This window comes from Pempheris klunzingeri, chromosome 2 (genome assembly GCF_042242105.1).
Source record: "Pempheris klunzingeri isolate RE-2024b chromosome 2, fPemKlu1.hap1, whole genome shotgun sequence".
In the NCBI taxonomy this organism is placed as follows: Eukaryota; Metazoa; Chordata; class Actinopteri; order Acropomatiformes; family Pempheridae; genus Pempheris; species Pempheris klunzingeri.
Window position 1 is genome coordinate 10,406,957 of NC_092013.1, and position 14,384 is coordinate 10,421,340.

General features: G+C 40.3%; 1 protein-coding gene across 1 annotated transcript; it reads left to right on the forward strand.

Moving 5' to 3' along the window:
* Nucleotides 1-1,769: 1,769 nt before the first annotated feature.
* LOC139215006 (activin receptor type-1B-like) lies at nt 1,770-12,462 on the forward strand. Its single transcript, XM_070845850.1, has 9 exons — nt 1,770-1,929; nt 4,735-4,980; nt 6,119-6,385; nt 6,500-6,730; nt 6,893-7,060; nt 8,506-8,662; nt 8,789-8,913; nt 9,034-9,164; nt 9,762-12,462. Exons 1-9 carry the CDS (start codon nt 1,863-1,865, stop codon nt 9,885-9,887), a joined length of 1,518 nt encoding a protein of 505 aa, XP_070701951.1. The 5' UTR covers nt 1,770-1,862; the 3' UTR covers nt 9,888-12,462.
* The last annotated feature ends 1,922 nt before the right edge of the window (nt 12,463-14,384 follow it).

The window sequence follows — 14,384 nt, forward strand, 5'->3', positions numbered from 1 at the left end:
TTGGCTGCAATTCTTCCATGAAGACTTCTGCGGACAGTAGATGGGTGTACCAGGGTCCCACTGGTTTCTGCTAATTCTGAGCTGATGGCACTGCTGGACATCTCCCGATTTCGAAGGGAAACAAGCATAATGTGTCTTTCATCTGCTGCACTAAGTTTCACTAAGTTTGCTGTTTTGAAGGCAAAGGGTGGTCACACCAATAATTGATTTGATTTAGATTTTTCTTCTGTTCACTGACTTCAATTTGGTAAATCGACAGAAAGAAACAATTAAATGTTATATTTTTGAAAGCATTCTTATTTTACAGAATTGTTCACACCTGCCTAAGACTTTTGCACAGCACTGTATATTTTGAGTTAGGATAGAAAAAGTTTATTTTTTGATGAAAATATTTACTGTAAATAAACATATGGAGTCAAAACAGAAGAGGACCTTTTGACCATGAAACCCATGTTTACTGAGTGAGTTTCACAGATGCTAAAGCATTTTGGCATTTACGGTACCTACCTCATCTTTCATAACAAAAAACAAAAACCTCAGGCAGACACATTGTATGTAGACAGAATACTCCTATGCAAGACCTAAATATGTTCATACATGCATACGCTATAGCTCATTTAAATAAGTGGCATTTGTTGTTATTTTTGTAAATAGCTAGCCAAAAATCAAATGTAAATACTGTACAATGTGTGTCTAACATGCATCAAAATGGAGGAGCTGTTTAATCCTCAGGCTCAGTTCTAAGTTTTATTACCATTTTCTGATATTGCCAATAACACATCAATAATCACATGACATCTCCTGCTTTTATTAACTCTATGAGTGTATGGATTCAATTAGCTTGAAGTTATAATAAATATAGGACAGTGAACGTTTCCATTAAATCAATTCATTCGTTGGTGTTTAAAGCTGCACTAGTCAATGTTTTCATATTGACAATGGATGAAACGAAGTGAATGGTGTCGCTCAGAGTGATGAACCCACGATGAGTTACCATCAAACTCTGCAGTCTCCATCAGAGCTGTGGAGGTTTTCCTGCCTAGTTGTTTTGGTTTTCCTGCCTTCAACTCCACTCTCAGATGAACCCAGTGTCTCAATCAACAGCTAAAGAGCCAGATATTTTTCTTAGGGGATTGTTGAGACCAAAACAGAGCTAAAAGCAGAGCGAATATTGGACTTCTCCAATTGATGCAAACTCTAAATGAGTGCTGATGTTCCTGTATTGTATTCAAAAAAAATTCTGTGGCCAGAAAACATACAAAAAATGTAAAAAAAATCTTTTCTCCTCTCTTGCTTTTGGACATTTCCTCCCATCCACAAGAAACTCAAGGCGTGCATGAACCTTTTTAAGTCAAGTTTACAGCTCGGTCTTAAAATATTCCACCTTTTCTCCCAAATTTGACAAATTTCTAAAAAGCAGAATTCAAGTTTTTCATCATCATCTTCCAGCTGAAATAAATCAGTATAAATGGGGACATTTTACTAAAACAGTACCTCCCTTATGTCCTCCTAGATTAAACAGCAAACCAATGTCCTTTCTTCTCTGGAGTGTATGTATGTGATTTATGTCATATTAAAGCATCCTGTCTGTCACATCCAGGATTACAGTTTATCCTCACCATTAACATAGATAGATAGATAGATAGATAGATAGATAGATAGATAGATAGATAGATAGATGGATAGCTCTCTTTAATCCCCTCTCTCTCTCTCTGTGTGCTGCTGCCTGCTGGTGGAGTATGTTAGTAAACTACCTCTGAGCACTGACAGCCTGGTTAGCTGTCATCATCACGCTTCGCCACATCTAGCTTAACGTTAGCTAACTAAACGCGTTAATGCGATGAGCCGGGACTTCATTGACCATGGCTAACCTGCGGATTTCCTTAGCCGTCGTGGTTGTTCAGGCCGTCCTGTACAGAGGCTGCCAGGGTGAGTAACTAATTGTTTTGTTTTTGTTCACGGGGCTCAGTGCCGCTGCCAGCATCGAGGCGAAGGACTGTGGAGCTAGCCGACGCTAGCTAGCTGCTAGCTAACGTTAGCTAGTTTAGCCTAACGACAAAATGCATTGACCCATAGATTGGAAACCAGGTCAGCCTTCGTTTTAACAGACATGGATGTTATTTAAACGGCTTTAACGTAAATGTAGCAAACACAAGGTGTCTCACCGTCTCCGTGTCGCTGTCGGGCTAGTGAAGCTAGTCTGAAACAGCAGTTTAAAGGTGTGTTTGGGGCGCGTGGACTGACAGCTCAGTGAGTGCTGTTACTGTAAACAGAGCTACTCCTGCATGGACAGCACATTTTGTAGTACTGGTCATTTTACTGTTGCTGTTTGCTGTTACACAGCTAAAATGATTAATTATCTGTTTGCGTGACAGTAATGCTATCCATTGAGACGGTGGACCTGAAGTTAGATAATGGTGCCATGAGGATTTATATTACTGCGTGTGTCAAGCTTTCAGAGAGCTCAAATGTTCATGTACTCAGATTAATCGTAGGCAACACACTAGTAATCTGATATCTACTGCATCCAGACTCAGATATGGAGATGAAACTCTTTTTTACAGTGATGCTATAAAGATAGATAATACACGCTTGTTAATATGGTGTATTATACTAAGTTTCCTTCTATGTGATGGTAGATTATTTCACAGTTTGTTTATGATTTGGAGTCTGGTGTTTGCACTCAATGTCTAAGATAGTTTCATCTCCATTATTTCACTTTTATGTATAGTAAATTGGATTATATTAAACAGTAGGTTAATAACTTGTGGGGCTTATTTGATGGAATGTCTTTAAAGAAATCCTTACTTACTGATTTAAGTTATGGATGTAGGGCTTTGCAGACTATCTCCTTAATTAATTTATCTTTTTTTTTAATCTGTTAGTCCTCAGAAAATAGTGGGGAAATGGGTATTATAAGACAGGGAAAAAAAGAGATTACATTTTTCCACGAAGTGGCAAATCCTCGCATTTTAGAAGTGGAAACTAGATAATCTTTGGTGTGTTTGCTTGAAGAATGACTGATATAATTTTGGTTTTATTTTCTCTCAAATCAATCAGTCTATCATCAGAAACAGATATTGACGGACAGAGAAACAGATATTAAAGGAACACATGCCACAATGTAAATAGTTGACAATTTTTGTCATGAAAAGGTACAAATCATCAAAACCCACAACTTTGGGGACAAAATCATGTCAAGAAATGTGGAAACTGCTCCCTCTCTTTTCCTCAGTCAGTGCAGTCTCTGTAATAGTGCTACTAACACATCTTAACAGTGATACAAGCCATTTCTCTACATCCCTACACAGTCTGCTGTATTGAGATGTTACTTCTTTTCCTCTTTATTTTAAAGGCATGGAACATGAAGTTGTTGTTTGTGGTGTCAAACAAACATTGTGCTCTGGTTGAAAACAGAAAAACTGCAGCAAAGGTGACAGAGCAGCTGAATTCTAGTGGTGAAATGAGCTTTATGTACTTTACTGTTGCCTTTTTACCAGGATTGAACTGCAGTGGTCAGTATTGGCTGTATTTCGGCATGGAGGATTCCCACTCTTTTATTCTCTGAGGCCTCCTTTGTGATTTTGAAACAATCAGCCCAACGTGGATTAGAGTTGTTATTTTCATAGCTATGGAAAGTCTGAAATAAAGTCTGTCTCATTACATGTTTAGTCAGCGTTTATCTTCCTTATTTCTGGTCTAGTTGTTTTGTTTCTTGTATTTGACAACCAGCATCTGCCAAGTAGGTGTTGACATTGCGTGAGTCAGTACCACAGAAAAGATGTTGTAACGCATCAACTCTACATTTCTCCTGCCTGACGCAGATGACACTGAAGTCCGGCTGCATGTGTGTGGGTTTTTTAACAAACACATCCAGCACACAGGATCAAGCAAGGTCATTTTCTGTGGAGAACCCACCGGGGGGCTTTTTGGAAATTACTGGAATGTCACATCATGTCTGTGTCTTAATAACATTACTGAATTTCAGGGAGGAAGTCTCGGTTTCTTGTTAGACAAATTACAGTCACAACTGATCATTTAATCTCTACTCCTACATGCCCTCACATAAACTCTCCACCCATCCTCCCAAAGCCCCTGCCGCCCTAACACACCCCACCTCAAACACTTCCTCTACTTCCTGACCTCACCAGTGCCATCTTCTGCCTCTCTCTCTCTCTCTCTCTCTCTCCTGACCTCTCTAGCTTGTCTTTGCAGGACATTAGTCATCAAAAACACTTTCGCTTAGTACTTGAAATTTTGCTGCAAAGGTTTTCTCTCAAACCTCATCAAGTAGCTGCCTCACACAGGTCTCACACAAACCAAATTAATCATTTTTAGCAACTAAAAAACTGAGAAGTCATCCTAAAGAAACCACAATAGCAGTTCATCACTGACAGAATATTTACTAGTTATTGTCCTTTATGTTTTGGGGCTGCATGTAAGGATATGTTCCTTGTTGTTTGTAAATCTAAAGCTTTTGATGTTATGCCTACGGTTAGTATTGGCTGTAACTTCCCTCTACTGCACAGGCGGTGTGCTGTAAATTCCTCCACAGCTGAATAGAAAATAATGTACTAATATGTAAAGTACTCAAAGATTTCACTTACTGTAGATGTTTTGTAACAAAATATTCACACTTTGCACACGCAGTATTTGTTTGCAATGCTTGCAGACAGTTTAGTATTAAACTATTATTTTTCACACTGTGTTTCGTACTCTGTTCCATCTGTGCAGCTCTGTGGTGTAACTGCACTACTGCCCTGTGTGAGAAGACCGGCTCCCAGTGTGAGACCGATGGAGCCTGTATGGCATCCACTTCCTTCATTGATGGCGAGGAGCAGCACATCCGTATCTGCATCACACGGGACAAGCTGGTGCCCCCTGGACAGCCGTTCTACTGCCTCAGCGCAGAAGGCTTGCTCAACATCCACTGCTGCTACACTGACTACTGCAACAGCATTGACCTGCAGGTACCCTCAGGTGAGAACCATGAAGTATCACACAGCTTGTACACTATGATCAGTGACACTGGTTGCTATCACTGGGTGTTTGACCTTTTTTAAGTTTATTTTTTTGTACATTAAATGTGAACACAGATGTACTGTATAGCCATCACACAGCTTGGAGGAAATGCACAAAATAATCATGTCTTCACTTAGAGTACAACACACCTGCATAGTGAATGAGCAAACCCCAGTCAAGAGCATACAATACATTGTCCTGTGCATATTGTTCAATAACAAAGGTCTGAAAACATGCATTTATTCATTGTGTGTAATGTTATCCCAAAGCATCTCAGAGCCTGTGAAGAGTTTCATGCACGCTCTGGTGACTCATAGTTCCTCAGAAGATAAAGTGTTTCCTGTGGAGTTTTGTACAGTGTCCTAGAATATTTTGCCTAGCGTGTGAGGAGAGTGTCAGTGTGGGACTGTTATTACAGCAGATTGTTGACAGTATCCTTCCCTGGTATGAACAAAAACCGCAAGTTCATATGAAGCTTTTAACCAAAAAGCAGCACTTTAGAAGCCCACTATAAACAAAAAGACTAATATTTCAACCTGAAGTTGCCCTGATCTGTTTGCTGGCTCACATACACATAGAGTGTGGTCCCTCATCAAAAGTGTGAACTGTGTAATACTGTATGAAATATGTGTGTGTATGTGTATATGTGTATATATATATATATATATATATATATATATATATGGTAAAATTACAAAGCTTTCCTTTCTACAGCATGCATGTTTGGTGTTCTTCAAGTGATTATGGTACCAGTATGATTTATGCTAGAACCAGCTATAAGGATTTTGAACACAAATAACCTCAAAGACCTAGAAAATAAATCAAGGGTGGAGTTGAGGAGAAACTCAACTAGGGCATTAGAAAGACAAAGCACTGAGAGAGAATAGGCAGACAGTTAACAGTTTTACTATGTTGTTTCTCACAGTAAAAGCCTTTCAGAGTAGATAATTTAGCATTTCTTTGTTGAATAAAAGGGAATTATCAATAGAAGTCAATGCAGTCAAATTTTGACTCAGTCTTACAATCATGGAATCTGTCTCACGTGTGTACTCAGTGCCAGATGTTGAATTTTAATTCTCTTCTGCTTTCTTTTCAGTTACAACTCATTTAGGACTGGGGGGAGGCTACGGCCCAGGTGGGACATGGGGGCTGGTGGAATTAGTCGCTGTGATTGCAGGGCCGCTGTTCCTACTGTGTCTGCTGCTGCTGGTGGGTGTGTTCCTGTATCAGTACCACCAGAGGGCCTACAGCCACAGGCAGAGGCTGGAGGTAGAGGACCCCTCCTGTGACCACCTCTACCTGGCCAAAGACAGGACCCTGCAGGACCTCATATACGATCTGTCCACGTCTGGCTCAGGCTCCGGTCAGTGCACGACGTGATAACATAGCTGCAGGCCAGAACTGATGTCGTTTATTCTGTGTCTTTTTTTAAGATCACATTTATATACTCTCCTCTGTTCTCATCTTTTCTGAGCAGGTCTGCCTCTGTTTGTTCAGCGGACCGTGGCCAGAACAATTGTCCTCCAAGAGATCATTGGTAAAGGGCGTTTCGGGGAGGTGTGGCGAGGACGTTGGAGGGGCGGTGACGTGGCGGTGAAGATCTTCTCTTCCAGAGAGGAGCGCTCCTGGTTCCGTGAAGCTGAAATCTATCAGACCATCATGCTCCGCCATGAAAACATCCTGGGCTTTATAGCCGCTGACAACAAAGGTGCAAACCTGCCACATCACAACATGTTTCCTTTTGTAGTCTTAGAGTAGATCAAAAATTTACAGCTGAAGGTATAGATGAATGTGTTTTTATTGTAATAATTCATTATTCTCAAGTAACGTTTTTCTTTTTGGGGTATGTCTATACTTGTGTCTTGCCCAGATAATGGCACATGGACCCAGCTGTGGTTGGTGTCAGACTACCATGAGCACGGCTCCCTGTTTGACTACCTAAACCGTTACTCTGTCAACACCGAAGGAATGATCAAACTGGCACTATCAGCTGCCAGCGGCCTCGCACATCTGCACATGGAGATTCTTGGAACACAAGGTAATGATTGTATAAATGTATATATGTATAAATTTGTATTTAAGCATGCTTCTTTTTTTTCCCTGGCTTCCGCCTTCGATAAAGGTGATGGTGACACTCCCACCTGGAAGATGAACCAGCTAACACATGTTGTGTTTGGCCGTTTCTGTGCTAATCAGTATGATATTCACAGGTTCTCTTCAATGTTCTACCAAAGCCACAGAAAAGACTCATCGAATACACCCCAGGCCTGGGCAAAGCATTTGCCACCTTTGAATTGTTTGATCTTAGCAGGTCTACACGTCTTTGTGATTAAAAGAATGTTTAATTAAAGTCTAGCGTTTTAGCACTAATAGTTAAAAAAAAGAAACATGTTCCTAATGTTTCCTCCCTCACTCAGACTGGCACAAAGCCTCTCATGTTGACAACTGACCTTTGCAATCTATTGCAAAACTCTGATGCAATTGAACTGAGTCATAAAATAGTATATGTCACAACAGTATGCAGAATTTGATTACATGTTACACACAAAAAAACTAAATTAAGTAGTTAATAAAATAGGTGTGTAACATTTCCCATAATTTCCTGTTTATAAAAAGAGAAAACAAACTAGAGACTCAGAAAAATAGAGAGATTATGTTCTTGAAGATATACTTCTGTTAATGAAGATGACAGCTTATGCAATAGAAAAGATAAATAAATAGTGAAAGTGTTCTGATTTTTTAAATGTCATTAATTGAATGGTTTTCAACCTATATATTATACTTTATTCCTTTGGTATGGCCAAGGGAAATCATATCAAAGTTGTAAGTTCTCATCATGTTTAACTCTTGTTATGGTCATGTACAGTTTGACATAACAAACATAAGACAATATTTACTGCTAACATCTAAAATAAGTAACTAAAGGGGCACTCGGAGAGCGCAGACCTCCGCCAAGGCCAGTAGTTCAGTCTTCTGTGATGTACAAATCTAAAAGTGCAACCAATTTATCTGGCTGGATGTAATTCCAAAACTAGAAAAATGATGTCAAGAAACTGTTTGGTTGTATGTTTAGTTACGCTGCACCATAGTCAGTATTATTGCTTGCTAGAGTTGGATGCTCTCCAGAGGTTAATGGGCTCCTCCGTGGTCCATGCTGCATCATTCCACCAAGTTTCATGAAAACCGGGCCAGTAGTTTTTCTGTAATCCTGCCAACAAACACAAACGGCACAGAAAACATAACCTCCCTGGTGGAAGTATTAATAACCACCTAATGAAACTTAGAGGTCTACTAGCTGTCCTTCTAACTAGTACTACTTCACTACTCTGCTTAACTAGCTCTTATGGAAATCGAGCACAGTGGAGTGTTTTCTATTTTTATCAACCAAAATGATGCCCACAACTGCAAAATTGCATAACTTGAATAAATTACTTAACTTGAGTTAAGAATTCACAAGTGTCATGTTCATTTATGCGCTTTTAGGGAAGCCGGGCATCGCCCACAGAGACCTGAAGTCCAAGAACATCCTCGTGAAGAAGAACTGCACCTGCGCCATCGCTGACCTGGGCTTGGCCGTCCGTCACGACTCCGCCACAGACACCATCGACATTGCGCCCAATCAAAGAGTGGGCACCAAGAGGTCCGTGTCGGCATACACACCTGCTGCTGCTCGCCGTCCTTTCTCACAGATATCTTTGACACCTTTCCCAGAACATCCTTTAATTCTGTGCATCATTACAAACTTGGATTGTTTTACCTCTCACAGATACATGGCTCCAGAGGTCCTGGATGAGACCATCAACATGAGACACTTCGACTCGTTCAAATGTGCTGATATCTATGCTTTGGGGCTGGTCTACTGGGAGATCGCACGCCGCTGTAATAGTGGAGGTCAGACTCTTTTGTTTTTACTCTGGATACTCGACCTGTGTTGTTTGTTTTTTCTTTAATCAGTGTTAAAAACCAAGATCGCAGCGCTGATCTGACCTCAACATCGTTCTGTGTTATCAGGTATCCATGAAGAGTACCAGCTGCCCTACTATGACCTGGTACCTTCTGACCCGGCCATAGAGGAGATGAGAAAGGTGGTGTGTGACCAAAAGCTACGACCAAACATCCCAAATTGGTGGCAGAGCTATGAGGTAAAAAACAAACTAACAATAACACTAACTAACTATTGCTACTATTTAAGATCTGCATTTATCCTTAAACTGAGAGGGTAATGGGTGGACAATTTAGAAACAGTGTCTCTGTTCACCAGAGACCACTGACAAGTTTATTTTTCTAATAACAGTAAAGTGTCTTGTTCAGTACATGTCTTCAGATGGGGGACAAATCAAATACAACTAACATTTAGTGTCTTAGTAAGGAGTTGGGCCTCCACAAGTCTCCTGAGCAGCCTCAGTGCTCCTTTCAAAGTCTGTGAAACTCTATTAGAGGGATGAACACCATTCCTCCAGAACATATTCCCTCATTTATGTACACAACCTTTATTCAATCAGGTAATCTCATAGAGGTCAACATCTCTTTTGCAAGAGAGACCTGAGTACAAAAGATATGCCGACATCCTGGGCTTTATAGCCGCTGAGTAGAGAGAGTAGATCAACTTGAATAGTGCTTGTACTTGCCTTTGAATATTGTGCATAGACTAATTGAGCTACATTTGTCATCATCATCCACATCATCATTTACAGTGTAAACTCTGAACCCTCATATGCTTCCTCCCCCTGCTGCTGCAGGCCTTGCGGGTTATGGGCAAAATCATGAGGGAGTGCTGGTATGCTAATGGAGCTGCCCGCTTGACGGCCCTGCGCATCAAAAAGACCCTGTCGCAGCTCAGCATTCAGGAGGACATTAAAGTCTGAGCTGAGTCAGCAGAGCGCTGAGAAAGAGCACTGAGCGGAGCCCGAGTCCAGATTGTAGGACAGCGAGAGGAAGGGACCGGGCCTTCTACAGAGAACCCGCAGAGTGTGAGAACAAGATGGAGAGTCGCACCTTGTAAAATATTACTCCATAGACACTCCTGCCAGTTTTAAAGCCACTTGATTTCTGACAAACCCTACCTCGCTTACCCAGCCAAACTACCAAGAACACCTTTCCTGTCTTGTCCTCAGCTACCGCTGCCCTACCTGAACCTTTTTGTTCCTCTCTACGCTCCGTACTAACAAGGATCCTTGGATTTCCTGTGTACTTGTATGCAATTGATGACGGGACATGTAATTAACCAGTGAACATTTTGAAAATCAGTTGCTGATATTTCCTCAGTCTCTTTGATCACAGTCGCTTGATAGTTAACAAACAGCATTAGCTCTTTCTGTCTTTGAAATGGTGCCGGCTGGGAGGTTGTTTTTAACTTATTTTTACTTACTCTGTTATTTAAAAGACTTGATCCTGATCGACTTACTATTAATTTATGGGTGTTTGTGGGGCTATTGTGCAGGATTCTCTGTGTCACTTACGGCACACAGGCACATCTTGGAGAGAATAATCCATCTGGTTCTGCTATGGCAGCGTGCTTTAGTTGTCTGCACACTACACTACCATGTAGGCATGTACAAAGCAGTTGGGACAGTGTTTATAAATGCAGCCAATTTTGTGTTTTGAGGCTTCAAAGTCACTGGAGCATTAGGGCAACTTGCCAAACATGATTTTAGCCTTTGGACCACTTGCCTGGAGCCTTTCCCATAAGCTGTTGTAAACCTCAGGATTTCCTTCTGCTTGCCAATCTTTTTTTTTTTGGTCTGTTTAGAACCATTTTAAGCTAAATACACATTTAGGAATTAGTAAGCAAAAATGCATTTCACTAGGTTGGAGGGTTAAATGCAGAGCGTTTCAGAGCAACAGCTGCCAGCGACTTGACGCAGTGTGTTTTGTCTTTGATCTTCGTCGCTGACACACTCACTGGCTTCAGATGGGGACGCTTCTTACAAAACACACGTAGCACCAGGCTACATGTAGAATATTTAAATGGTTGTTTTCCAATCTGAATTCAACCGCCGTCTTCTGACCAACCCACAGACCACAACCTGCCAGGAGAGCCGACGTTACTGCAGGCCTTCAGAAAAAACACACCACATTCAAGTAAACCTTCGTCCTTTGCAGTAGCCAGTACTACTTCCACTGTACCTTAAATACAGGACAAACATGTTATATTTTTAAATCCCTTTTAAAAACACTAACTCCAGGAATCTGAGTGATGTTATGTTCATTTTTTTTATATATTGTCAAAGCATGTCCAATGTTCTTTTACCCTCAGGGCACATCTCCCCTGGCCAAGTATAACTACTGCACATAATCTAGCTTTTTAAGATGATACTTGTGTAAATATAACAGTTACATTTGATTACATGTTGATACGTTTTAGATGCTTGAAGCTTGTAAACTGGTTGGTGGGAAGAAAATCTACGACTTCTGTCTTGCAGTTTGTAAACAGGATTATGTATCAATCTACTTTCTGCCCTGTGAATTAACATTACTGTACGTGTCAGACACACTGCTTATGTTGACTTTCTCCTATAGCCCTATATTACTGCAGAACAGTATTCGATTTTTAATCAATGTTTCCCCTCACAGCTCCTTTTGTACACCATCCAATACCTCCTCAACGTGAAAAATATGTTTCTTTCAAGCTAACATTGTCAGAAATCACAGTCTACATGTTTTACGTTTTGTCTTCAGCTGTATGTAAACTCAGCAGGTACTGTTAGTGTGTAGTCTTTCCCGTGTTATTTATATTTGTATGCTGTGAGTCCCTATGAACGCCTGGAAGGCCACATGTGCACTACTACTGACCTCACAGCATTAAAACCAAATTGTTCTCAGAATCATTTCTGGTCGTGGCCTCCGGTGTTTGTTCAAGATCACACCACTGAAAATGAGAATGTTTATACAAATCATGCCAATCAGTTGCTGTACACTCCGTCCGACTGGAAAACTGTAAAGAGAAGCCAACTTCTCTTTGGGAGAAGAAATACTGAAACTAAATACTACTGAAATGTCTCAACGCTGTCTGAAAAATGTGTTTGACCAATACTTTTTATTTTAAAATCACTCGCTCATTGCACTGTATTGTTTTAGTCTTACAGGGTGTTTGTAAGAACGAACAGACTGCACTAGATGAAAGACTGGGGAGCTCTAACTGTTTGATATGTGGTTGAGTGTCAACCGGATTGATACACTAAAGGGGTGTGTTTGTCAAATTGTATCTGCCTTACAATGTACAAAATGCATAATGTATTTAAGGTTTTTAAAACTTTACTCCAAGTATCCCACTGGAAGAATAGGAGGGTGTGAGCCAAACAAATTAAGTTTTATTCTGCAGGTTGTGACAGCTCGCAGATCTCTGTCCAGTTACGGCAAAGAGACGACTGTGTAAAAACCCCTTTGGGACGTCAACCATGTAACTTCTAATATAGAGGAATAAATACGATTGTTTTCCAATGTGGTGTCTTTTTCCTTTATTGTCTTCCATCTCAGCCAACCCCAACCTTGTGTTTAAAGTGTTAAAGCAACTATAAATATTAATAGATCACATGACCTCTTGTACGCAAAAGGGATAATTTGTAATCAAGAACTTGCAGATAAGCTCAGCAGTTTAACAGGACATTTCAGCCTTTTGCTGTTTTTGTTCACTGCCAACACTCTCACAGTGCTGTTTTTAGAAGCCTTTTGTAGTTGTTTACAGGAGAAAAAGCTTTTAAGACTCACTTCGTTCTGCCTAACATGTACCAAACAGCAGATAAACATTCAGGACTAGCTGGTGTAGAAGCCGAGCACGAAGATGTAATAACTGTAGAAAAAGGTTAGAGATGACGTACAAGAAATATGCATTTAACAATTCTAACATTTAAAATGAACTCAAACAACTTTTATTGCTCATCCTTTAAATTATAATCTCAATGCAGATTAGTACAAAAACTGTGCGTTTACATACAGTTGTACACATTCAATTTCATGTTATCCAAAACAGGAAGTGTGACGATGCTGGTATTCAGTGAGTTTGATGGAGTCTCCCCAAACACAACAAACACAACGGATGAACCTATGAACATTTGATGTTCTGACATTAACAGAACACACCAAAAAGATATAAATCAGAAAAGTAAAAATACCAAAAACAAAAACTGTTAATTTGACCATTAATTTTCAAGCGATGGACCACTTTTTGGATTGTGTAGCATTGAAGCAATAAGCAAATCCCTTTAACATTAATAATGCCAAAACCCAAATTGTGGGTAACAACACAGGCAGGAAAAAAAAAAAAAAAAAAAGCGGTTTCTAAGGTAAAATGTACAATCCATTAAAAATTGTGTTATACATGACAACAGACAAACGGCAAAACATACAAGCCATAAATACCCAGAGCTTGTGCTTTCAAACAGAATAAAGCACAACAAACGGCCGTCTCCAACAGCAGATTCATCAATGCTGTTCCAGACTTCACCAGTGAGGTTGTGTTGGGAGCCTGAAGTGCTCCTCCAGGTTTGCTACTTTGCCGCCTGGTTAGACAACAGATTAAAACCTGAGCCCTTGAATTCTTCGCACATTGGTAACTGTGGTATCTTGATTGTTAAAGGAGAACTCAGGTATTTTTAAACCTGGGCTCTATTTTTAGAGCCCTGTTTTGGAAGTTTTGGAACTGGTCCAGTTGATCGCTTCAGCTGGCAGCAGAAAAAACAGGCTACAACGTCTGCAACATAATCACTGCAGGCAGGTGCTCTCTGTGCTCAAAGTATGTCCACTAAAAGTGCTTGTTTTTGGTTTTAAAAGGTTTAGTTCAGATCTGAACAAACCCTTTATAAAGTCACACAGAGTCTCGTGTTTTGCAAGGCACAATGACTGTTTTTGTCAGTCGAGACTGGTGGCTTTGAAGAGAGCGATATCAAGTCTGTTTCTGGTTAAACAAAAAGGATCTTGCAGGTCCGTCTCTGTAGGGATCCTCTCCATAATGTTGTCTGAAGCTTCGAATAACAATCTGAGTCCGTCAGTGGGAAAAACAACCGCTTTCAGTGGACATACTCTGGTGGGCACAGAGATTACCTTACAGCATTTAAAGCCCTTTTCTTGGCTGCCAGCTGAGGCGATCTACTGGACCAAGTCCAAAACTTTAGACACCAAAATATATTTAAAGTTTAAAAAAACAAAACAAAAAGAGCTCTCCTTTAACACACTGACATGAATCCATTTTTCAGTTCAGTGAATCTGGCTTAAATTTATCCAGAGCGATTTTTGGAGCAGCAGGTCCTGAAGCTGAGGCTTGGCTCACTGAAATAATTTTCAAATATAACTGGCCAGTGCAGACTACTGATCATCTCCAGGGTCTGATGTTTGAATGATAAATTAGGGCAAATAATTTTTTCACC